Below are 25,957 nucleotides of genomic sequence, written 5' to 3'. Positions count from 1 at the left end.
TCCCTCCAGCGTCACATACTTGACTGCAACTATGCAATTGTATTTGTGGTTTCAACATCAAAACTCAAAGGGAAGTGAACCTGTGGTGCCAAATTATAGTGGCAGTTATAATAAAAAAAAATATTCACTATTCTTCAAGATATTATTTCCACAAAGACAATTAATTCCACTGCTTTGTTTAAAAACCTCATGACTTCCTTCCTGATTCCCTCACAACTCAATTTTGATCATTTAGTGAGAGTTCATCTATTGAATAGGAATAAACTGAGTTCTAATAACATTTTTTATGCTGCATGAATACATTTTCATTTAACTTGTTAATACTTTATGAGCAGTGCAGTAAACATTTTTCCCAGTTAAATAAAAATAAATGTAAGCAGTCAAAAATGGATTCTTTTCTGTAAGTGCTTGCTCTTGTATTTCAAGTTTTCCAGAAATTCACACACTTGTGCACTTTTTCTGGATTCTAACTGAAACAAAGACTCCCAGGGATGCGATCTGCTACGTTCAATCATATGGGGGTCAGTGACAATAAAATATTTTTAAGGGTAAAATGAGGAAATTAAATATGTTCACACGGTACCACTTCTTCTACTATAGTTCAAAAGGCAATTTTTAAAACATTTATTTAGCTTCACATTGATAGGAGGCTCAAGTTGACTTAAAAAAGGCAAAAGTCATTTTTGTGATACACGCTGTATCTTGAGATTAATATGGCCCATTTAGCAGTGCGGATTAGGTTGATATTTCAGACAAATCGTGTATTTTGTGGTGAAAGAGGCGATCCTTAGGTGCCAAATTTGGTGCTTGTACCACAAAATGCACAATTATTTTACTAACCGAGTCCACTAAAATGGGGGAAAGGGAAATATACTGCTTAAATTCCCTTTTTTTCTCAAATAAGATATCTGCTTGTACAACTTGATCAATAACTAGCAGTTCAGACCAGATCCAAATAAACAAAGATTTTTGAGTATAATCACAGTTTTTTAAGTCAATTTTTCTAAGAAAAAGGTAAACTCCATCCACCTTCTTGCTATTAGGTTGTATTGCACTAATTCTGCTCTGTATGACACAGAATACATGGATGTTCATTTTGTGGGACTTTTTACATTATAAATTATTTAGATTTTTTTATTTAGTTTTTAAACAAAGACTTATTGTTATAATTTCTGTGAATGTTTTATGTCCATTCTTGGTTTTTCAAACTCTTTTTTACGTGTCGTTTCTTTAAAAATTGCAGTCTCCGTCAATTCAAACCTGGATTTAGCTCCAAGGCTCCACTTGTTTGATTTTTAATGTTGTTCTTTGGGTTTTCTGTTGAACATTTCCTTCTCTACATTGCTTTTTATTCAGTTAATAAAATTATTTCTCGTTCTCCCAGCTATAGCAGACTTTTACCTTTTACCAGACTTTACATACATTTACCCCTAATATTAAATTCATTTCTGATAAATATGTGTCCAGGGGTGAATTGTTCCCAAAAAACGGACTTTAATATTGAAGTGAATGAAACAAAAGGGGAGATTGTGGCTCAGAGATGACTCCTTGGAGTTGGTAGTCTTACCTTCAATGCTTTGAATTATGTCCAGAACTCTTTTTACATCTTCAGCACTAATGGACATTATAGATGAGCCTAAATGGCAGATGCAGCATTTTCTTTTTTAAGGTTTTTGTAAGTATAGTCAGATTTAACGTAAAAAAAATTTTAAAAATTGTACCATTTCTTATACTTTAAGTAAATTAAAGTGGTTGACTTTTTGTTGGTTTTTCTGTGTTTTTTCGGACACGCCTTCAATAAACAAAAAAATAATAAAAAGTCATAAGTACATGTACATTAAAAACAAAAGAATATACTGAAATCAATAGATAGAAATAGCCATAATCCGATCCTAAATCCTGACAGATGGTGCTGTATTATCAAAGCAGTGAGTCAGATGTAGATATAAACCCAGACTTTCAGTGTGTGGCCACCTTTATTGTAGAACCCAGATGTTGTATAATGAACTGTGTTGCTGGCCCTTTCTATAGAAAAGAAATTACACATTCTGGCAAAACGAAAGCGATCAGTGTGGTGACAGCTGAAACATCAACACACCAAGGTGCTAAATAAGACAAGTTAAAACCTTGATGAATGGAGACCGAAGACTTCTTGGGGGAATTTTTGGTGCCAAAGCTGACTGTCTGCAAGATTGCAGTGGGTTTTGGGAAATGGAATTAACAAATTTCCAATTTGATGTGGATTGAAAAGGAGGAAAGACACGCTAAAGCAGTGAAATGGGAGATCGGTGCTGTGATGTATGCATAAACAAAAGCCGATTTGAAGGAAAACGGCTGCAATTTAAATATAAAAAAGTAATTTATCCCATTCACCACATAAGGGGGAAAACAGTTTTTTGTCACTTAGCTAAAAATGTCAAAAAGGAAAAAACTAGATATGTTTGCTCAAACTTTCTTCTTGTTTTTTTTTCTTTTGCTACGCTGGTCATTCTAATTAGTTTCTTTAAAATCTCACATCATCTATCCTTGTCACAGAAAGGGACTTCCCTTTTAGTAAACTTCTTTCCTCCATTAATATATGACTTCAGAACATTGAGCTACTAAAGCAAATAAGCAGGAAGGATGATGTTTCCTGGAACAAAAAGGGCTGTAAAAGAACACTGCATGCTTAATTCACCCCGAAGCGTGTTCTGTATTATCTATCATTGTTTTCACACAAAAGCGCACTTAGACCTACTCCCCACATTCATCCATTTTCTATGCTCACGTATTCCTCTTCAGGGTCACAAGGTTGCTGGAACCATCTTAGCCAGGGCAGAGCTACTCTGTTAATAGATGCTTTCAACAGATACCAAACCCTGCAACATGGTGGCGACCTTTCCATGCAGGATGTACCCCACCTTCGCCCAACAGTAGCCGGCAACCCCGTAACCCTGAAACAAATTTAACGGGTTAAGAAGATGGATGGATGGTGACTTCCAAAACATTTTTGTTTTATAGTAAAAAAAAAACAACATTAAAAACAAAATTACTTTTAAGACCAACTACAATGAACTGTACTGCTGGATAGCTCCAATATTGCTCTCCATTTTTGTTGCACCGTTCATGTTATCTTGGGGTTGTAAGTGGGCTATAAGCCTGCAGGAGAGTGGAAACAAAGAAATGATGGGACATGAGGGCAGGCCAACAGTCCTGCTCACAACTTATAGGCGAATTTCTAATCAACTTCTGTCGCTCTGCAGAAACAACCCTAGTATTTCTTTTTTACCTAAAAGTTGCGTAATCATAATTAAAAGACCACAGGCAACGCTTTGAGAATAGAGCAAAAGATTGTTGAAGCAGGACTTTAAACTTCTAAGTTATAAAGTAAATATATCTGAATTCCAACTATATACATAATTTATGAGAAAGAAAACATTTTTGATCATCCATCACATACTTAAGATGAATGTTTGAGCTGAAGTGAAGTCATGGTAACTGCTCGAAAGGGATGATCCCCTCCCTCTATCTTCACATCCAATGATCTGAAGGTTGCTCATTCATTTCACTTCAGAAAGAGAGTAGGATTTCTTTTTTTTCACACAAAAGCACACTAAATTAAAAGGCTTTTTCTTTTTCTTACTGAAGTGGACTATCGTCAAAAATCCTTTTTCAATCCAGTTGTCCTACATACTCTCAAATCTAGCTAAGCCTCTCACCTTTTACTCCTTCCCTCCCCCTCATTTTTATCCTTGTCATACTCTACTTCCAATACACACAGAAGACCAGATAGCTTCATCAGCAGATTCCCACATCCTCTCCACCTCCTCTTCCTCCTCTCCACACCTTTGCCTGGTGATGTGCCATCAGCAATCTGCAAAGGACAAGGACTCTACCTGGTGATGCATGCTGATCTGTAGTGTCACCCACACAAGGCATCTAATATCCTTGGAAAAACTGTGAACAAGCTGTACTTTACGACATCTAGGCATAGAAAAATAAAATATTTGATATTTGTTTCATGTCTACAAATACTTGCCCTGAACTTCTAGAATGTGGCTAAAATAAATCAAATAAACACTTAAAGGGAGTGCAAACATGTAAATAAAAAAGAATGGCCGTCAATGCTATTAATGGTAAGTTTTTGACCTTAAAATGTTTTGAAGAAGAAGGAAGCTGTATGGTTGTATGGTTGTTGTATGGTTGTTAAAAAACAGGTAATTGATCTATTTAGCCTTGCCTATGATTTGTTCTTCTTCTTTTATTTAACAAAAAAAGCAATAAAATTTATATACAAAGTATCTTAATTGTACAAAGAACCTATTTAGAAGTTAAAAAAAAAACTTAAAGCAGAAATTATGTTATAACCTATAAAATGTGTTAAAAGAGAGGAAAGATGTAATTTAAGGGAAAAAAATAAAAATATTACAAACAAGGCATGGACAAAGAAAAAATGATTTTCTTATATTCATATGTGACGCAGGGATGTAGAACGTAACCAGTTTGAACTTTAAAAAAGTCCAAACAAAAAAGAGTTTAAGAACACATATAGATTGTTGATAGATTTTAAACCAAGATTAATTTGAATCGTGTTGAGATGCATTTGGATGTGTTGATGAATAAAATTTAAATGAAACCTCATGAAAAATGTGTGTTGGATGTTTCTATTTGTGTTTGTTTCAATGTGTGTATATACATGTATATCTTGTGTATTTATAAGGGGTGTAACGGTGAATCGATTTATGTTCCTACAATCCAACCAGATTGAGGCAAGTGCTGGTGTTATTTCGGTTAAATCTAGACTTAAATCTCGTTTTTTTTGTCCATAAAATAACATTGGAAAAACAACTTTAAGGAAATCAATTTTCCACTTTTATAGAACTATTTAGGGCAAGTTGTTAATCAGATCGATCTATACGGTTAAGAAATTGCTTTAATTTGAAATAAACCAATTATAATTGATATTTGAAAATACCATTTGGATGGAAGGGTTGTAGGTTTATTTGACTATAAAGTAAAAATGACCAAGTGCCACCATCACAGCGGACAACACACACGTGTTGACAGTAAGAAAATGATCAAGTCAATTAAAAAATAAAAATTCCAGTGGACTCTAATACAAGATCAGGACTCTTGCTTCTTAAACAGTCTCATCTCTTGATATCTACATTGTTCTGTTCAAATACGCAATTTTCAGTAAGTGCTATTCATGTGAATGGCCAAACTGCACCTTTCTGTTATCTTCAAATGCCAACTTTTGGTGAAAGAAAAGCTTTGATGAAAACTAACATTTCCTTTTGAAACTACCATCATTTCTCCTCAGCCTCCCACATTAAAGGGTGGATGGTCGAATCAGTATAGGGAGATTGGCCAAAATCAAAGAGGTCAGGACTAAATGTGAAACCATGTGAACAGACAGATGTCTCTAACTGCTGGAGTTTGGTCCTCCTGAGCACCTTCTTCTATATAAATGAGAGATGCTTTAATCATAGGTTAGTCCCAAAAACAAAATAGATGCCAATCCTGGAAAATGTTGCCGCCTCCTTTATTGTTGGCTCATATTGTCTTTCATTTTTACCTCCACAAAGAAAATTGTTATTGCAGGACATTCAAGGAGATGAGCTCTTGTCTTAGTGTGCAGAGGAGGACAATGGGTGCTTGGGGCCCACAGATGAGGAGGATTAATAAGAAGGCAGACCATTAAAGATGGTAGGATGAGAGAAAGGTGTGTTATTGCTGTGAGTGTGTTTTTGTCATCTCCCAGATGGATAAGGGAGACACTGAGGATGGAAAAATAGGTGCTAGAACTGGTTTCCAGATGCAATCAACATCTGTAAGACAATAGTTGGTAACTAGAACGCAGTATTGAACGGAGGTGCTTAAAGATCTGTTGTAGTGGGAGAGCAAAAGGCACAATAACCTTCCTATTGTCCAAGTGATTTCCAGAAATATGGAAAATGTATTCCATTTCTTGTTCTTGCGGTGACTGTCAGCATTATTACTGTATAATATGCCATACTTTTGCATAATTCAGAGAATTTTTAAGCTTTTCTGTAACTATGCCTCCAGGGACAAGCAAACCAGTTCACGGAAATGACAAAAACCATGATTTAGCATGTTTCATATGGAAGTGGGATGAACTTCAGTCAGAATAATACAGAATAATAATCCGTTTTTTTGTTGTTGTTTTTTGGTCAGTTTTGTCACATTACCAGTCAGTAGGATTTAAATCAAATTAAATTTGGGATAAACAATATTATTTTGAAATCAAGCAGAATCTAAGACAGTAGGAGCAGAGGGGTTTCTGAACTCTGCTCCTGCATGTTTTGTTTTTTTTTTTTCATGTTACCCTGCCTAAACACAAGGATTTAGCTCATCATCAAGCTCTGCAGAGGCTGCATAATGACAGTCATTGACCCAAGTGTGTTTAAGTAGAGGAACATAAAAACCTTTAGGATGGTGGGCCCTGAGTGCAGAGTTCATAAACAATTACCTTCAAATACAATTCATCATTGTTCTCTTAAATTCTGAGATTAATAAAGTACTTAATTGATAGAGGTTTTTAAACTTAAAAGGTCTGTAAAGAAGAATGTTGCTTTCAATTTGAAAAAAACAAAAACAAACGAGTGTTCTTCATAACTTAAGTGTATTCAATGAAAAAATAAAGTAATCTATAAGTTTGCAGGAGCAAATACAATTAATGTTGAACCTGTTTGCATTTTTTTAACTTTATGTAGTTTGTTAAATAAATGAAAAAACAGAATTTTTTTTGATTAAAACTGCAATTTTTTTATTGAACAAAATGTGCCAAATTAAAACAATAAACAAAGAAATTAGAACAAAAAGCACCCATTTATTTTTCTTTAACCCTGGAGAACCCACAGGGTCATATTTAGCCTTCCGTTTTTAATTATTTATTTATTTTAAGATTTTATTTATCATTTTTTGGCTACTGTTAATTGCTGCTTTCCAAAATGAAAAAAAAAAATCACACTTGTTTGATTTACTTTAAAAAAACTCTGAAAAATAATTGTTGTTGGGTTTTCCAGGGTAATTGAATGCAATATGCTAAATTCAAACAAAAAACACATAAAATCTGAATCAACCCCCCCCCCCCCTTTTTTTATTGAATGCAATGTGCTAAAAAAGGATTTTTCAAAGTTAAATGCATTTTGCTTCCATAGGTCTGCAATTTGTAAAACACTGTTAAATTTTTAACACAATAAATAAATGAATAAATCCTCAGATAGCCCTCACATTTTAATTTACGTAGTCAATATCACAAAAACATTTGAAAAAGCGAGCAAATTCCAAAAGCCTTGTTGCTGCTATGATTTTATCAATATGTTTTGCTTTATGAAAACCCCTTGGCAGAAAAAAAAATCTGAACTTACTTCAAAAGGCTGAAAATATCGACAGAAACCCTAAGAGAAACATCTGACGTGCAAGAATGCAGCAGTTTCTCATTATGTCCACATGCATCAGTAGAAATAAACCAATGAATGGCGCCTGGGATCATGCAACTGAGCATGTGCAGATCTGGTGACGCTTTTTTTATGTCGACTCTCTTGCATAAAGTGGGCCTTGGGGTGAAAAGAAATTAGTCTGAGCATCAATTTAATTAGAAATTACTCAGGGCGCTCACACTGTTTAAAAGGCCTTTTCATTCATTCAGTGCTCTTTTTTTTTAAGTTTTAAAATGAATTTAGGTGACTTGTGTTGCAGAGGAAAAAGGTTGGAACAAAAACTAACAACTGAAATGATGCACCCTAGAGGACAATGACACTTCTCCTCTGATTGGCTAGGAGGTGAATATTAGACTCAGTTAGAGGATCAAAATAAAAACCCAAAGCTTAGAGAACGAAGGCTCCTTCTTCAGTGTTCAGATTGTAGGCTTTGTGCTTCTGCTTTGGCCTATTTTCCAATGACAACAGAACAGTAGGAAGCCAAGGCTACTCATTTTTAATGGCTAAACCCCTCCATGGAGCCGGAGACACAGACAGGCGAGGATAAATATCACACTGACACACAAAGGTAAACAAAACTATGGCCGAGGACACAGAGTGTGAAATTTAATTTTCAGCTCTAAAGGTGAGAGCGAACCTGGGCGTCTGCTGTGAGTTTGCACTTTAACAAGTCAACGTACCATGTCCTGTGTTGTATCAATCAAAGAAAGGACTCTAATTAATAAAACAAGTCACTGCCAAAAATACTATGCCCAATGTGAAATATGGGGAATCAAACTGTGTGTGACGTTTCTCTTTTTTTATCATGACTAAAAGTTCACAACCACTTGTACAGTCAGTGGCTTCTAAAGGTCAGCAGTAAAAGAGATTTAATGTTCTGCATCTCGTCTGTGTCCCAGCTCTACAGATTGTGTTTGTTCTGTTTTATAATAAATGCATAAATAACATTTTGCCTACTTTGCTGTCTTGTTAGGATTCAGTTTCTCTTTTGTAAATTTAATGTAGGAACCATTAAAATATGACATAGATTTTCCCCAAACCCATAGAAATAAAAAATTGGACACCAACTTTTAGTCTCGTCTGACTTCAGGTTCTAAAAGGAACTAAAACTGGTATTTTCTAAAAGAAATTCTGGCATTTTCCAGTTGAACAACTTTATTTGCACCATCCTTGCACATTACACTGCCGGTTTCTGAATATTATGCATTATTATTATAGTGTGTAGGAACAACTGACACAATATATCCATATTTGGGTTAAAGATTCCTGTTTTTATCTGTTAAAAGCAGCTTTCTTTTATTTTGAAGTCGAGGGGTCTGCTTCTATCTCTTCACTGGCTCTTTTCTGGGAAAATTTTACTTTCCAAACATGTTTTTTTTTTATTAGCTTTACTAGCTTGGGCATTTCAATCTACTTTAAGAATTAGCAGATGAATTTTCGACTTGTGACTGCACAACTTGACATGTCTCAAGTCTGAGTTGGATGTGGCAGGAAGTATCCAGTACTTTTCCAAAATAAAACTTCTTTTGGGACTAGCTAATAAAAAGAATGAAAAAAAATGTCAGTCGTGCTATTTTTTTCTTCTCTTATTTAGGTAAGTATGCTTTTGGCATTCAAACAGCAGAGATAATTTCCATTATTCTACTAAGAAATTCTCCCTTTGAATTAGTAAATCCTAATCTAGTCAACAAGATGAGACTTGTTGGTTTAACACAAGCAAACAAACTAAAAAGAATACCTGCCACAAAAAGCTGTGTCATAGTTGAACGTTTCATGCTCTGCTTTAACCGGTAGTGGTTCCTGGCCTGAATGTCTTCTACCAAAATGAATCAATCATTTCTTATGACAGCTGCAATGCATCACAGCTGTAGTCCTCCCTGCAGAGATAACCTCTACTGGTCTCAGTTTTTAACAAAAGGACACGAGCACGTCTTGATTTAGGCCACTTTTCGCTTGGAAAACAGCATGACTCCACTAATTACTACAGTTTATTAATAATTCCAGTCATTAATTAGGACAAAAAATGGTCTCTCGGGGAGATAACGCCGTGTGAACTCATTTTCAGCAAAAATCATTATGATTTCATGGACTTGTTTTAATAGTTAAGCATTTTATGACCTGTCATGATTTCTGATGAAACCATGTTGCTCTTTGTTTCAAAGATTGTGTGCAGTAATTTAGCATTTTCCTTTGCTTATTGTAAACAATAACGTCGTAAACTCTAATGATTCCCAGTTTAATGAACCAGATCACTGCTCCTCTGCATAGGCACATATAATTTCTGCTCCAAATCACGCTTTAGGCATCGTATAGATGCCGAGAAACAATCCGTGCGACCATTAAAAAGAAATCTGATTGTCATGTTTGAATCATGATGAAACTTCTTGGAGCTGCTAACTAATTCCTTCTCTGACAAACTCAATTGCAGATTGTGTGAGCTAATTAGCATAGGATGGCTAATTAAAGTGCCTGTATGTGAATGTGCAAGTCATTTGTCAGAGGCACCACAGGAGAACTAGTTTAAAGGGGCTTTAGATGGTGAGAAGCGTAGCAGCCTTTCTGGGAGCTGGTGACGCAAAAGCAGGCGGCTTGGCAGCAGTGATGTCGACGGGGTTGGGCATGGTGCCAAAATGTGAGCTGTCACACGCTCTCAAATTGGAAAATACTACTGGAATCCATTCCTTTATAAATAATCACACTGTCTTAAGGGACTACATCAAAGGGCAAGAAACATCAAGCATGGCTATTTAAGGAAAGTAAGTCCTGTACCCCTTATGTTAGCCACAGGTGAAACATGACTCAACAAAAAAATGAGGAAAGATCAACTGGGAATCCTCTGACATTTCTGTAAAAGTAGATAAGACTTTTTTAAGACTAATATTGACGTTTTGACTGCTAGCCACATTTATGTCAGTGTTTGCTGGACTCTCATTCATCGTATCAAAGGTCTGCACTGTCAAACCAGCTTCTTCACAGAATTCAAGAAGACATATGGACACCTCCAAACTGGTTTATATTTCAAAGTCTGCATGACATTTTGTTTGAGAGAGAGGAAGCGGCATCCATCAATACTTTGTTTTTTGCATTAGACCATTTATCAAAACTACAGAGTGGTTTCAATCCCTTCTGTAATAACTGATGAAGAGAAACAAATAAAGATTCATGCTTTTCACCGTGAGTTTATCCTTCAGAGATTATATTATATTTTGGATGTTGCGTTTATTTGCTTTCTCTGGACCTCCTGAGTTTGAGTTCTTGAGTGCAGCTTGCAGCTGTGATTTCTGCAAGTTCACCTGCAAATTTCTAGATATTTGAGCAAATTTAAGCTTCTTATTTTTACCTACTTTAGCCATTATACTGATTGCCCTAATAACTGTCTCAACATAACAGACAATAAACATATCTCTATAGAGAGAAAAAAGTCTCAAAACATTTGTGTGAGCATAATACTTGATTTGGAACTTGTGTCTCCCTGTTTGTGTGTAACCTTTGTTTTGTGTGTGTACTACTTAATTTTTAACTTAAACAATACATTTTGTACAATGCAATTGCATTTTCACATGTACACTCCTATATCAAAGAACTCATTATTACAAAATACAATTTAAGTAGAACAACTTGAAATTTCACCATCTAAAACTTAACTACCAATTCAAAATGGCTCCTGCACATACAAATATTTAAATAGTACGCACAAATCACCTGATACACAGACAAAACCACATTTATGCACAGTTAGCGCACAAGAGGTTCTGAGACTCTTCACTTTTGCACATATTTTGTGTAGATGATGCACATAAATCCTAGTAGAATCTTAGATTGTGAAACATTAGTAGAAACGTGACACTTTTCTCACTTTCTAAACAGATATGCCCCAATAATTAAGATTTCAATGTTTCATTTTGAGCCTATTGTCTTTCCATATATCTCTGTCTTGTCCATTGGGAATCCTCTTGAGGGATTTTTTAGGTATTTTGCTGAGCCTTTCACTGTGCTTGAATATTCTAAAATAGCATTTTTCTTTCGCTTATTAGGTTTCTGGGGCCCCTGGTGTTGACTTCAGCACTTCTTTGTTTCACTGCAAAGCAAAAAAGAATTGACTCAAGGTCCCCTATAGAGCTGTTAAAGGAACCGCAGACCCCTGAATGCAGCTGTGGCACATGGCTGCAAGAGTTGGAGCACGTTACTAATTGAAAGGCTGTCACCATCCTGCACAATCATTCCACTCCATCTGTGATAATAGATGTGACTTTGTGATCCAGAATACAAATCCCTCAAAGTCTCAAAACCCTCCAGTTTCTCCTGAAGGCTTCGCAGGAGTGTCCACAAAAGGTTTCTAGCCTCCTTGAATGTGACAATGAAATCCCTTTTCAACTTAAAACTATCTCGACATCTAAATGACGTCAGATCCAGTGCGATAGCTTGTTTCCATCTTTCTAATTAGTCCGTTGATACCACAATGACCGGTGCAATCTTCGATTCAGAACCTTTGAAAAAGCTTTGCCGTTGCCCTTTCACGAGCTGACATCTTTGACACAGACTTGAATTACTCTCTGCTGAACCGGGAAAGCAAATAAAATCAGCGATTGAGGTTCAATGAGGGAGAGAAGACGTCATTCCATGCAGAAGCAGCAGCAGTGAGCAGTGGCTTATCTAATTTTTGGTTATAGTAGGAGAATCATACGAATATATATTTCGTGTTACCTACATTGACTCTTAAATAGTCAAATTTAAGAGTCAATGTAGTCATTCCATATAGGAAGCGGCCACTGACTCCAAGAAACCAAAATCCATAAACTTCTATGGAGAAATAAACAGCTATTAACGAGTCATTTTATTTGTCAGAATAACCACTCTTCCTCTGATACCTTTTTTTTTTTAAATGTTCTTGCTAATCCTAATTTTGTTTTCACTATATTGTTTTATGCTGTGCAAGTAATTCAAGTTACAAACTGGCCAATCAGGTACCTCCATAAAAGTAGGGGGTCACACATCAAATGTTTGATAGATCCTCCAAATCCCGGTTTTGATTAGTAGGGTGTGGACTTCCAACAAGCTAACTCCTGATTGGCGAAAGTGGTTCCCATTGAAGCAATGTCTCACATCACAGCCTACTGATGATTTCTGGTTTCAACATGGCAATGCAAAAAATCAGCAAATGAATTGTTTCATTGGAGCCAGAAGAAAGTTATTTTCTTTGGGTGATGTCACACCCACCTGCTTGGTCCAGTTCTCATTTACAGTCAAATTGTTGTTTTGGGTCAACACTTACATTAATGATTATATTTGGAATCTAAAGGAATTATTAATCCATATCCATCCAAAAATGTCTTTGAAATACATTTCATGTTTTCCAACTTGACTTAGTGGTATACATTTACCAATTGAAAGCCTTTTTTAACCAATGTTTTTCACAAAGGGTGTAAGGAAAAAGTACAGCTGTTACAGCATGGTGATGCTAGAGTGTCCTGCTGCAGTGTTTTGCATTTTCCTTATATATGTGGCTCATCTACTGCAAGGCTTGTGTGCCACAGTGACACACGGTCACACACACACAAATACTGATACACACACACAACAGTGAGCTACAATATGTTCTCATCACTGCAAAGCCAAAACATGCAACATGATAAAACCTTTTTTTTTCACATGAACACAAATGCATTACATGTGTCAACAAGAAGGCTCACCAGTTTTCAACATTGAATTGACCTTAAAGGTCACACTTCGATGCATTATGATCGTTCTTACATACATAGGAATAATAACATACTCACATTTGCACATTTTTAACTCAATGTGACCACTTTGTGGAGACAAGCCCAGATGATGTGAGCATGAGTGAGGATGGATGCCATGGGGTGCAGGTGCAGTGTGGAGTTATGTTGCTGGGGTGTGGGGATGCCAGGTAAGAAAATGAGCAACAAATCACTGACAACAATGCGGAAATACAGAAATCAATCACAACGGAATACAGCTATCCAAAGCAGAAACGACGCAACAAGAACTAAAAGAAGGAACAAAAACCACAAGCTGCTTTTTGTGTCAGCCCCAGAGGTTTCTGCTTTGAAGTGGTTTGCTTCAGAGGTTAGCAGGGGGTGTTTTGAGGGGGATGAAGGGCTTGACATGTTACCAAGGACCTTCTGCTGGGCACTTTGTGTGCATTCCTTACTAAAGGTCCTTGACTAAGCACAACCTCTAAAAAAACATTTTTCAATTAAAGTTTAAGATGATACATTTTTTATCATCTACATTGCAAATTTCAATCTTGACCTTGTTGGTCACTCCTTAAAATGCTGTCCATTTATAGTTTGAGTTAACAAAATGCATTAGCAGATGTTTTAGAGTCCTGGGTTTTGAGTTTATCTAGTATTTCCTTAAAGTCCCACTCCAATCATATTTTGATCTATTGTAAAAGCGATGATTATGGTGTTTCTTAGCCAAAATCTAAAAACCTTTCTTTTTCTAGAACAAAGTTTCTGCAGAGCGGTAGAAGTCCACAAGAATTTCCCCTCTGAGTTGTGGGCAGGACCGTTGGTGTGACGTCAGCACACTCCTATTTCGGTCATCCATTTATCCATATGTACAGTTTTGAACCAGATGCCAGCTCAGACGAGGAAAACAAAGACGTATACGAATCTAGTTGTCTGCACTGCAAGTGGATGTATCGAAATGGAGCAAAGCAGTGAGTTTGTGGCTTGCCTTAGTACCTTATATGTCACAGCTAAAAGCTTTTTCCAACTGCATTTTTTTCATCAGTTCCTGATTCACCAAAATGTGAATAAAGAAATACTTACAAATGCAATTTTTATTTTAAATATCTTAATATAAAGTTAAAGTACCGTTAGCTGTCACATAACTAGGTTTGTGAAATTTGTTCTCTGCATTTGACCCATCCCCTGGGGGAGTGGTGAGCTGCAGCCCCACTCAGGAACCATTTGGTGGATTACCCCCAAACCAACCCCTTAATGCTGAGTGTCAAGCAGGGAGGTATTGGGTCCCATTTTTAGAGTCTTTGGTATGACTCGGCTTGGATTTGAACTGACGACCTTCCAGTCACAGGATGGACACTCTACTACAAGGCCACTGTGGTGGGTCAATTTATGTCCTCCATCATAAGAAAAATGCTACAAAAACATGTTGAAAACACCAAAAATACAATTTGTATCAGAGTGGGTCTTTAAGTTTTTGTTTTTTCTCAATTTGGCTAAGTTTTTATCCAAAAAGGTGAACACCCAGAGGTATCTGGTCTTGTTATACCACTTGCATCCAGCTCTGTGGGGGTCTTGATGTACCACCAACATTGTTTGCTTATTTAAAGCTCTCTACTAAGCTCACACAAGCAGTCTGGTAATAGATGCAGCTTACAACAATATGAAAAATTTATATTTATAATATATATATATATTATAAATATAAATTTCGGTTGACGACTTAATTGCCATTGATACCTTATGGTTAGATGAATGCTATCATTTTTTTTTTTCTGGAATAAAGACTGCAAATCTAAAAACAAAAACAAGATTCCAACAAGCTGTAAAATTTTTACCGCAAGGGTTTGGATAAGGCTACAATTCAAACTATTTATAGGTTTTTTTTTTTTTGTTCTTGTTTGTATTTCCAGCACTTACTATGATTTATTCTTCCTCTCTGAGTTGCCTGCAGTCAATTAATAATCATACAAATATAGAGCCATCACACCAACTAATTATTGGCAGTTTGTTTTTGTTGCTTGTGATTGTGGAGGTAAATTACCTCATTAAAGTGACATTAGAACTTTTAAATTGCCTTAAAAACTTTTCATTTGAAAAATGAGATCGTTTGGCATTTGTTTGGATGTATTGGTGGGTAGCATTACTTCTGTAGCTAACATTATGAAACCTGACAGAGGAAGATAAAAGCACTATTATCAGGATTTGCCTTCTGGATTCACTGTATTTGTTGGTGTTCTTTTTCCTAGACCAGACTCAAAACCCAAACCTGCTGTGTAAAATTTAAAAGTTTTTGGAGTGACTGTTGTGCTACCTTGGAGACTTGGAATCTTTGAATTAAGGCTCTGCTTCTGGATAGCTTATTGTTGCTACTGATGAAAACAAGTACAACTTTTTCCCAAGCAGGCACAGCTACTTTTAAAAACCACTTCATCTTAGACACCACTGCAGGGGTAGTTGTGTTGTGAAACTAATGGAGTTATAAGAGGAGGCATGATAAGCAGCTGCAGCTGTGATTTAAAGAAAAGAGAACTAAACTTGCTTACAATAATTTAAAACAAAAAGAAGAAGAATTACAAAGGGATACAATTGTGCAGATGTTTGCAGGATGCGATCATCTTACCTGGACACACACACGGTGGAGGTTTCTCCTTCTGGGACCTCTGGAGCTGGGCAGCAGAACTGGTGAAGGACTGTTTGGTTCCTGCATTGAAGATGAGCAAAAAATATCAAAACACAATTTAGAAATGACTTAAAATGTAGTTGTTTTTTTTTATTTTATTTGTTATATTGCATGAAACATCACTAAATCGGACACATCATGAATGACTTTTCCTTTTGAAGACATGTGGTAACTAAGTGAGCCCTGAATAAACAAACATTTACAAGTCACAATGTAGTATTACAGACTAAATCCTGAAGAAATGAGCCAACAAAAGAAACAGAATTTTTAGAAGATTGCATGTGGTAATAGTGGTTTTGGTTGATCATCATTTGGGGCCTTGATATGCAACAGTATGTCTTTTTGGTTGACTGGCACCATAATGGACAACCGCTAGCTCACATGTATAAATATTCAAAACATTGAAAGATCACTTTGTTTAGACCAGGGTTTCCCAAACATGGTCCTCAAGTATTCCTTTCCTACAATGTTTTACTTTTTCCTATTAGCCTAAACACCTTGTGCGGTTCAGTAGCTCGTTCAATGAATGTACGCTTTTTACATATATCCTGCATTTATCTTAAAAAAGGGTGTAGTGATGTGTAAATGTGAAAGTTTTGAACGCGCGTTCAGATTTTCCAATGAAAATGGTGGCTTGAACAAGTGTTTCAGAAAGCAATGTGAATGTTGCTTTAGATGAGTGAAAAATGTTGCACAGTTGAGGAGCTGATAAAAAGCCTCAATGGAGGGGCAGAAATGACAAGCAAGTGATAAATGTGCACATGAAAAGTATTTGTAGTATTTGCCCCTTCTGTGATACCCTAGTCAAGTGGTTTTAATGTTTTTCTAATTTTCAGCTCATTATCTGATCATTTGCCTTTTTCCAGGCTTATCTCACTACTACAACATCTGTCAATACTGATGAAATGTTGGCGGAGTGTATTTTGGTGTGACAGTTTTTGGATTGCGACAATGGGAAGACGCAGCAGCAATACAGATTAAGATGGACAAAAACAAGCAACTTGAATTTCGCATTTGACAGTTTTGATGCATTACGTCAAACAGACTCACATAAATGGATGTTGGCACAGCTAGAAATCATGACCTAAAGTCTAAACGTTTGCTAATCTGACATTTTCACGTCATCGCAGCTGTCAAAAATGTCACACAGATGACTAGTAGACTTAGATATCTTCCACTCTGGACTAGAAATGCATTGAATTTTAGGTTTCTTTCATTCTAGAGAGAAAAAACATTTATTGTGTTGTTCTATATTCGATCAGTTCAACAAAATCCATTTAACAAAATGAGTTCAATCATCAAGAACAAGGCAAAAAAGCAACATGATAACTGCATCACTTTTTTAATAAAATGACTTTCATTAATGCATTTTGCTACTTCACTTGTGTGCTCTACAAGATATACACTGAGAGGGGTGAAAGTGGTACTAAAATAGGAAGAGCAGGTATAAAACTTTAAACGTGCATCCGAGAGAGCTTTTCTTTCTCCTTCAGTTTACCCTCTCTTTCAAAGTGCCTCATATTTCAAACATTTATCCATCCTTCCCCTCAGTATCACCTCATCCTCAACCCCACTCTTCTTTCCCCTTTCTTTCTGTACCTTTAACACAGATGTTCCATCAGTCTATATGGCTTCCATTCCATCTGGTCCTATAGGCTTGAAAATAGGAGCTTGCTCAATTATTCTTGCTGTCAGAGGATGCATTCCTAACTCTAGAATAGAGCCTGGGGTAAAGACAAAGGCCAGGGTAGTGTGCAGCAACAAATGCACGTCTTATCTTTTAGTTTCTAAAGAAGAAGGAGACCTAATAAATGCAGGTTTGTCATAGTGGACAGCAATATTCTTGTGTAAGAATAGCACATAGTGTGGGGAGGTATGACAGCAAATTAATTCTCATTGTTAAAGATTCCGCTAATTATTTTCCCTTTAATAACCATGACGCCACTAACAGGTCCAGAGCATGGGCATCCTCTGAGGGGGATGGATTACTGCCAGAGCTGGAACAGCAGTGTTTCACAAGATTGCATTCTGGATGGTGAGAAAAACCTGTCCATCCATCCATTTTCTAGACCCGCTTAATCTCTTTTGGGAGTCACAGAGTTGCAGGTACCTATCGCAACCACTGTTGGGTAAAGGCAAGGTACACCCTGCGAGTTACCACTACATCACAAGGCCACAGTGAGACATTCAACCACAGATGCTCACATTTCCACCTATAGGGACTATTTAGAGTACAGAAAAAAGGTGCACAATTATGTAACAGCAATAATTACTACCCTCTGCACACGCAGTCTTCTAACAAAATAAGCTACTGAAAGATGCATGCTTTAATTCTGTATAAAATTATTGAACAAAAAAATGTTTTTCTCAATTGTTCAATCTGCACTGTAGTACACCAAACACTTTAACTCAAATAGTTTTTTTTCATTATTGGTCAAAAGATTTGTATGCTATGTATGAATCAAAACTTCAGTTACGATCATCTGGATGACCTTAAGACCCACTCCAATGAAAATTGTGTGTTTTTTATTTTATTTTAACAAGTTCTGGTGGTTTTTTTCTGATGATGAAGGGCATACATTAAGAAAATTAAACAAAATTGCATTTTTCTTTATTCAAATTGTTGTGAATCAGGAGCAAACAAAAAATGCCATTTGAAAAAGCTTTTAGCAGTGACATAGAAGCCACAATCAGTAGGCCCTGCCCTACTCCTTTCTAATACATCCACTTCTGCCGCTCTGAAGAAGCTATGTCCAAGGAAATGGCACAGGTTTTTTCTTTTTGGCTAAATGGTATAATGGTAATTAAAGAACCACTGGGAATGCTTTGACACCAGATCAAAAGATGATCAGAGTGGAACTTTAAGAAGATATGAGTCACTGACCACTAATTTGAAGAAAAAAACTTTAAAGGACAGCAAACTGTTTATAAAGATGACCAAACTCTTATTCATCTTTCTCTGCTTTGATCTTCTCCGTTTTTTCTTTCTTACATTTGCCATCCCCTCACTTTTTATTACCGTCACCTTCAACCTTCTATCCAAACACCCTTGTCAAATTATGTATTAATAAGCCTCTAAAGCAACAGATGTTGCTAGAATCTGCTATCATGCCATGTATTTTAAGATTTTTTTCACATAAAAACTAGTTCTGCTTTTCTGCACTCCTCTGCTTTTTTACAGAAGTATAAAGATGATGAGTCACACAATGAAGTCACGGAAAAGAGTATAGTGGAAGCCAGCCAGAGGTCAGAAGTGAGCATTTTTGAGCAACAGAATGCTTCAATGCCAAAGAAGACTACAACATGCGGAATGTTTGCTTTGAGGATGCCTCTGGAGAAAAACAGAGGAGGAGCTTTGCTGTGTCTTTGTAGATCTAGAGAAAGTCTATCACAGGATACAGAGAGAGAGGCTGTGACTTGTAAAAGGAAGTCTGTAGTGGCAGAAAAATATGTAGGAGTCATGCAGGACTATAAAGAGAGCTACAAGACAGTGGTGAGTTCAAGGTGGAGGTAGGACTACACCAAGGATTAGCTTTGACCTACTTCTTGTTTGCCATGGTATTGGACAGAAAGACGGATTAGGTTAAACAGGAATCTCCGGGAACCATAATGTTTGCAGATGACATTGTTAGAGCTTGGAGGAACAGCTAGAGTGGTGGAGTTTTGCTCTAAAAAGGGGCAAAATGAAAGGTCAGCTAGAAAGTAAAAAAAAGGGTATCTGTGTGTAAATGACTGAAGTAGAACAGTGAGGTTACAGGGAGCAGAGATGAAGAAGGTGGAGGACTGTGTTGGTGACGAGGCATGTGCCTTGAAAAGCGGGCAATAAGATGGTTTGAGCTTATTCAGAGGAGGTACAGTGGTTCTGTTGGTAAAAAGATGGAGAGAGGCTGGACCTTCCATAACAGAGGTCATGGGTAATACCTACAAAAGTTTAACACTCACTGCTCAGTAATGCAAATTTCTAATCACCCCATTTGGAGCTACTCTATGCATAAAGGCCCGTACACACCGGGACGAATATTCGCCAGGCGTTATTCGCCAGCGTTTTTCGCCACGTTTTTTGTGTTCACACCCAGGCGATTTTCGCTGACGATGAGCTGAGCGAACATGCAATTTCATTCCCTGACATTAGATGGCGCTTAATGTAAACAAAAATACTCCTGTACACAAGGTGGCGCTGCGCAACTTTACGCTTCTTAAAGTCGCTTTTCCCTCAGAAGAAGAGAGCAAGTATTTACACGCTTGTCAGAATCATACAAAGAAAACGTGAATATTTCAAGCACCAGTTGCTCCAACTGGTGCTTGGTTCGGGGATATTTTAGAATGTCCGTCATTATTTCTTCGCTGCTGTGTAGACGCTACACGGCGTCCATCTTCTTCGCTGGTATGTGTGTTCAGCAAGGCAGTTTTGTGTTTGAGCGCCCCCAAGTTGTGTTTTACTGTAACTTCAGAAGCTCCAGACACGTGTGCAAAAGCGCCATTCTCATTGGTCGAATAGATTTCGACGCGACGCGTCGAAAAAAAAAAACGAACCCGAGGCGGTTTTTTTTTTTGACGCTCTGACGCGTGGCGTTTTTTCGCGTCGGTGTGCACACTCTCATTGGTGCCCTTTGTTTAGTCACGAGGCGTTAAACGTCGGCGAAAATCGCCGGCGAAATTCGTCCCGGTGTGAACAGGCCTTTAGGCATGTAGACATGGTCAAAACGGTCTGCTACAATTCAAACTGAGCATCAGAATGGGAAAGAAAAGACAGGCTGGTCTGAGTATTTTATAAACTGCTGATCTACTGTGATTTTCACCCACAACCATCTCCAAAGAATGGTCCGCGGAAAAAAAAGAAAATATCCAGCGACAGTTTTATGGGTGGAAACGCCTTGTGATGTCAGACGTTAGAGGACAATGGCCAGACCCGTCCCAGCTGGTAAAAAGACAATAGCAACTTAAATAACCACTAGGTACAACAAAGGTCAGCAGAAGAGCATCTCTGAATGTACAACACGTCCAAACTCAAGGTAAATGAGCTACAGTAGCAGAAGACACCAACTGCTACTGTCAGCTAAGAACAGGAAACTGAAATTCACACAGACTCACCAAAACTTGACATTAGAAGATTGGAAAAACCTTGCCTGTTCTGATGAGTCTCGACTTGCTGTCAAAAACATGAAAGCATGAATCTACTGTATCTTGCCTTGTATCAACTGTTGAGGTTGGTGATGGTGGTGTAATGGTGTGGGGGATATTTTCTTGGCACATTTTGGGCCCCTCAGTACCAATTGATTGTTACAATGCCACAGCCTACAATACCACAGCCTACCTGTGTACTGTTGCTGACCATATCCATCCCTTTATGACCCATTTTCTGATGGCTTCTTCTAGCAGGAGGACGCACCATGCAATTAATTTGACATTATCTCAGGCTGGTTTCTTTAAAGGGACTCAAATGGCCAGTGACCAGCACCTTTGGGATGTGGTGAAACAGGGGATTGGCATCATGGATGTGGAGCCGACAAACCTGCAGCAACCATCATGCCAATACAACCACTGCTTCCATTACCTTGTTGAATCTATGCCTCTAAAGCAACAGATATGAGTAGGCGGTTCTGAAGGAAAAAGGGGGTCCAAAGTGGTAATAAGGTGCACCTAATAAGTGGCCAGTGAGTGTATGTTGGCATTGGAAAAAGTTTCACCTAGGGAAACTTAAACTTGTGATGCTAAAATGCTGCTAAACTTGATTGTCTGTTCATTACAGACAAAAATGATAATAAGATCGTTTGAATTCAAGACGCTGCTTTGAAAGTCTTTTTGACAGATGGCTGGAAAAGTATTCACCACATTATGGAGGCCTACATCAATCCAAACGGTACAGGAACACAAAAATGACCCTGTTTTCTCATTAAAGCTGTGGCGTTTCCATCTGTTTTTAGAAGACCTCGAGCCGATGTCTCCAACCGTCAAGCAGGTTTTGCTGCAAGTACTGAGCATTAAACTACACCAAGTTACTAAGGAGCCATCTGCTGAGGACTTGGCAGTATGTCAGATTTTAAGCGCGGTTGTTGCATCCTTCATGGTGAAAAATATCAATCTGTCAGCAGAAGTTAATGGCTGATGAAGAAATTGACATTTTCTGCATCTGCAGAAAAACATTTTATGGTAAATTATTTTTATTAATACATAAATGGAGTTTAAAGATTTCTGCACATGATTGATGGGTGAGTCTTTTGATTAGAGCAGAAACGATAAAAAACAGACATAATTATTGAAGCACAGGATCGCTGAGTTGATATATGCCAAATGGTGGATTCCAGGTGGTTGAAAAAGAGGCGCTGATGCAACCTCGGGAAAATAAATGTTATAGTTCTTTAAAAATAATTTGCATGTTTAAAACAACTGGTGGTAGTCTATAAGGTTTAACGTAACGTAACAAATATGTAAATCAGCCTGTGGAAAATCATGCATTAGATCTGAAAGTGACACAGACTTTGGTAAATTTAAATGAATAACCTCTGTAAGGATTTTTTTTTTCAGCATAGATATGTAAAATGAGTGAGAACCAAAGAAAGCAGTCTTTTCTGCAGAAGCTTACAGCCTTAGGCGGATGGCTGTAAACCTCCCCCAATGCTGTTAGGTTAACTGTACCTGACAAATCTGTAGGTAAGTGTGTGCCTGTGGGTATATTCAGTGTGTGTGCCTGTGTGTGCAAGTTACCAGTGCCACAGCAGATATGAGAATTATGCTGAGGCCAATTCATGTGTTGGCCAATGGCCAACACATGAATTATGATGATATTTAAGTATCATTAAGTTGCAATGACAGGACACAAGGTGCGTTAGACCAAATGGAGCAGTATGTACTCACTTGGCACCATATTCTTGGGAACATTGAAACTTGCCGCTTCCGCTTTCATTTGATAATCTCGATTATAAAAAAAAACAAACCTGAAGGCAATTAAAGACAAGAAGAAAAAAGTCTGCACTCTTCTACATCCACATTGAATTAAGAACAAAAAAAAAATGTCCTCTATACTTTGGTACTTTTTTACTTGGTACTACTATTTTGTCATGGTTAGTAAATAAAGTGAAAGAAGTAAAAAAAAAAAAAAAGCTTCAATATATTGTTTGCTTGTTTTGAAATATTAAGATAGGACGGTGTAAAATGAAAATATCTTTTTCTCTATGTAGAATGTTTTGCTGTGGTTTATAATGCTAAAATCATGAAAGATTTTTTAAGCCTGTATGCAAGGCATTTACTTTTTTGTCTGCAATGACACCAATAAAGCAACAGTGTGTTATGTCAGTAAAAAAAAAAAGTGCTCGTGTTGCGAACAGCCTAACTTGCCCACACATTTCTTCTCGGGATAAAGATACAATATAGTAGACTATGATTGATAATGACATAATAAAGAATATACTTTAATTATTTTTACAATCCTCAGCAAAACAAAGCAGTTTGTCAGAGAAAATGTCAAACACAAGACGAACTGATCAATTTATAACTGATCAATTTAATCGTGTTCCAACTCAGGCAGAGATTGTGCTGATGTTGTCGGTCATAAACAACAACAAATCAGTCATCGTCATTTGAGGAAAAGGTTTCTCCGGCACAGCTTCAGTTCGGTGATCCTGAGGTTATCGATTTCATCAGTGACCAGATGAGGTGATGAGGCTTTCTACACGGTTACAGATTCATACATGATTGTTTTTTTCTCTGTCAACAATCAGGTATACGGTGATCAGCACTGAAAATCCAATTTTCTATGCTCTCAAGCTTACAAGAATTATAATCTCGAGGTCTTGTTATCACGAGAAAAAAAACTTGTTTTCTTGTGATAACAAGATAGTAGATGTCGTTATCATGAGAAAACAGGCAAAAAATAAGCAAGGTAGGAGTTTTGAGGCTTTCGTAGAAGAGTGTGTTTCTATTTAAATTATTTGCATGCAGTGTAGAATTTGAGAGCTGTATATGATTGACAAAAAGCTGATGGAGAGAAATGTCTGAAACTGACTGTCAAACTTGTCCAGAAGATTGCATTTTTAAGCTTTTGATCTCAAAAAAGCTTACAGTTTATTTCTGAAATATGTCTCAAAAGTGTTTTTTTTTTACATAACACAAACTTTGTGTCACGGTGCCTCGGTCAGCCCCGCCCCCTCAGCTCTGCTCCTGACTTCCACCAGCTGTGACCACTTCATCTCGTCAACCTGCCTACACTTAAGGAGATCCAGCCCATTCATCGACGCCAGTTCGTTACCCCTAACGGTGACTACGCTTGGTCTGCCAGCTCATGTCTAGTGTCTCTTGCCCTGCCTTGCTCTCATGTCTGCTCTCTGTCTCAGGATTCACCCGAACAAAGGTCACCTGTGTGGAAGTCGGCCATCACTCACCTGCTGTCTCGAACCAAGCTCGGAGCACTCCAGCCTCGCCACGAGCCACGTCTGGATTCCCTCCTGTCAAAGGATTACTCTCATCAACCCCTCCTGTGATTAAAACTCACTTACCAAGTCACTTACCTGTCTGATCATTGTGAGTTCCAGCGTCTGGGTCTGTCTCGCCTGAAAACCATGACACTTTGGGTAGATGGTCTACACTTTATTTGTTTATTGGTTATTTCTTTTCTTTTGTATTTGCATAATAATTTTGTGTTTAGATGTGGAATATATCCTCATTAAGTATTTTATTTCCTTAAATATTTTCAATCCACTCTTTTTCACCTGTTTTAATTTTGCTTCACTAACCTTAACCTTATACCATTACAGAGTTTATCAAGAAAACTGTCATTTGATTATGTTGTAGCACAAGAATTAGCTGCTCCCAGTGCAAGTGAGTAAAAACTACTTGTTTGTAGTTCATTACAGAACTAACCACCTTCAGCCATACACAGACTCGCATCTAAAGGGCTGCATTGCAGGACACACTGCAAAACAATTCTGATTGTATGTTTAGGGATTTTCAGCCCTAAGCTCTCAAGAGGTGAAATCTATGCGACAGATGGGTGTTCATTTTTTCTATAACTGTGGATTGTTCCCTTCTTTCTGACAATCTTTATTTAAACCACTGAAGGGCATGCAGCTGGAACCACGTTGGAATGAGTCTAAGTTAAATCAAGAATTGCATTCATTACTGCTACAGTTAATACATGTTTTGCAATGGGAGACACTGTAAACCCCACAGGTTGTAAGAAAAAAGACAGTAAGCACAGGTTCTGAGGAGTCAATTAGCAAAACTCCAAATGCGACCAGGCATGTTGGTCTTTTTCCAATGCTTTTCTTTTTTTTGCAGAATAATGCAGGTGTAATTAATTAGTCATACTTTAAAATTGAAGATTTGCCTAAATGCCAAACTGAGAAAAGACAAAAAGCCGGCATAGTAACTGAATGTTAAATAAAGACTCACTGATAAAAAATTTATTTATTTATTTATTTTTTTTTACATTTTCTTGGGGCATTTTCCCATGTTATATTACAAATAATCAAGCCATTGTCATTGCACTTGTAATGTTAGGTTGGGGGTGTGAGGGGCTGTAAGTTAGTGTGGTTGTGCTTACTCTGCGCCAACAGCCATGACTCTGAGGCAAATTTCTGACAAAGTACTATGTCTTAAAGAAAACGATAGGATTTTCATTTTAGAAGAATATTAACAGACCACTGGGAATGATTTGAAAATAGATCTGAAGGTGAGTGGAGTGGGACTTTTAAGTAGACAGGAAAAAAAGCTTTGACTTTTTTCTTTCCCGTCACTGTCTGTTTGCTACATGGGATTAGACTCAGGCTGAGTGACACTAAATTACAACAGCAACGGCATTTCCATGTGAAATCACAACACTGAAACATGCATATTAGATGAAAATGACACCCTATGCTGATTGCTCATTAGACCTGCTGCTGATTTGCACAAGGAGGAGATGAAATGCAGACGCGAGAATCATTCACTTCCAACCATGAAGGAGGGGGTTTACGGTGCAAGGAGCGTAACATCAACAACAGCAAAAACATAAATATTCTATGCAGAGCTGTAAATGCCTGTGCAGTGTTTACATATCAGAGAAGATGTGCGAGTCATCTGGTTTGTGGAGGATGACTTGGCCTGTTGCCCAGGTGACAGCAGGTTTGGAGGAAAGTCGAGGA

General features: G+C 37.4%; 1 protein-coding gene across 2 annotated transcripts in view; it reads right to left on the bottom strand.

Moving 5' to 3' along the window:
- Positions 1 to 25,957, bottom strand: part of iqsec3a (IQ motif and Sec7 domain ArfGEF 3a) — a 98,864-nt gene that overhangs the window by 62,554 nt on the left and 10,353 nt on the right. For both annotated transcript variants that reach the window (XM_023952352.2, XM_023952353.2), the window contains exon 2: positions 15,780 to 15,860. In XM_023952352.2, the coding sequence (XP_023808120.1) occupies positions 15,780 to 15,860 (81 nt within the window). The remainder of the gene's footprint in view (positions 1 to 15,779; positions 15,861 to 25,957) is intronic.

Source organism: Oryzias latipes, chromosome 23 (genome assembly GCF_053564925.1).
Source record: "Oryzias latipes strain Hd-rR chromosome 23, Olatipes_Hd-rR_3.1".
Lineage (NCBI taxonomy): Eukaryota > Metazoa > Chordata > Actinopteri > Beloniformes > Adrianichthyidae > Oryzias > Oryzias latipes.
The sequence above is the reverse complement of the archived record's forward strand: the minus strand, read 5'-3'. Positions and strand labels throughout refer to the sequence as shown.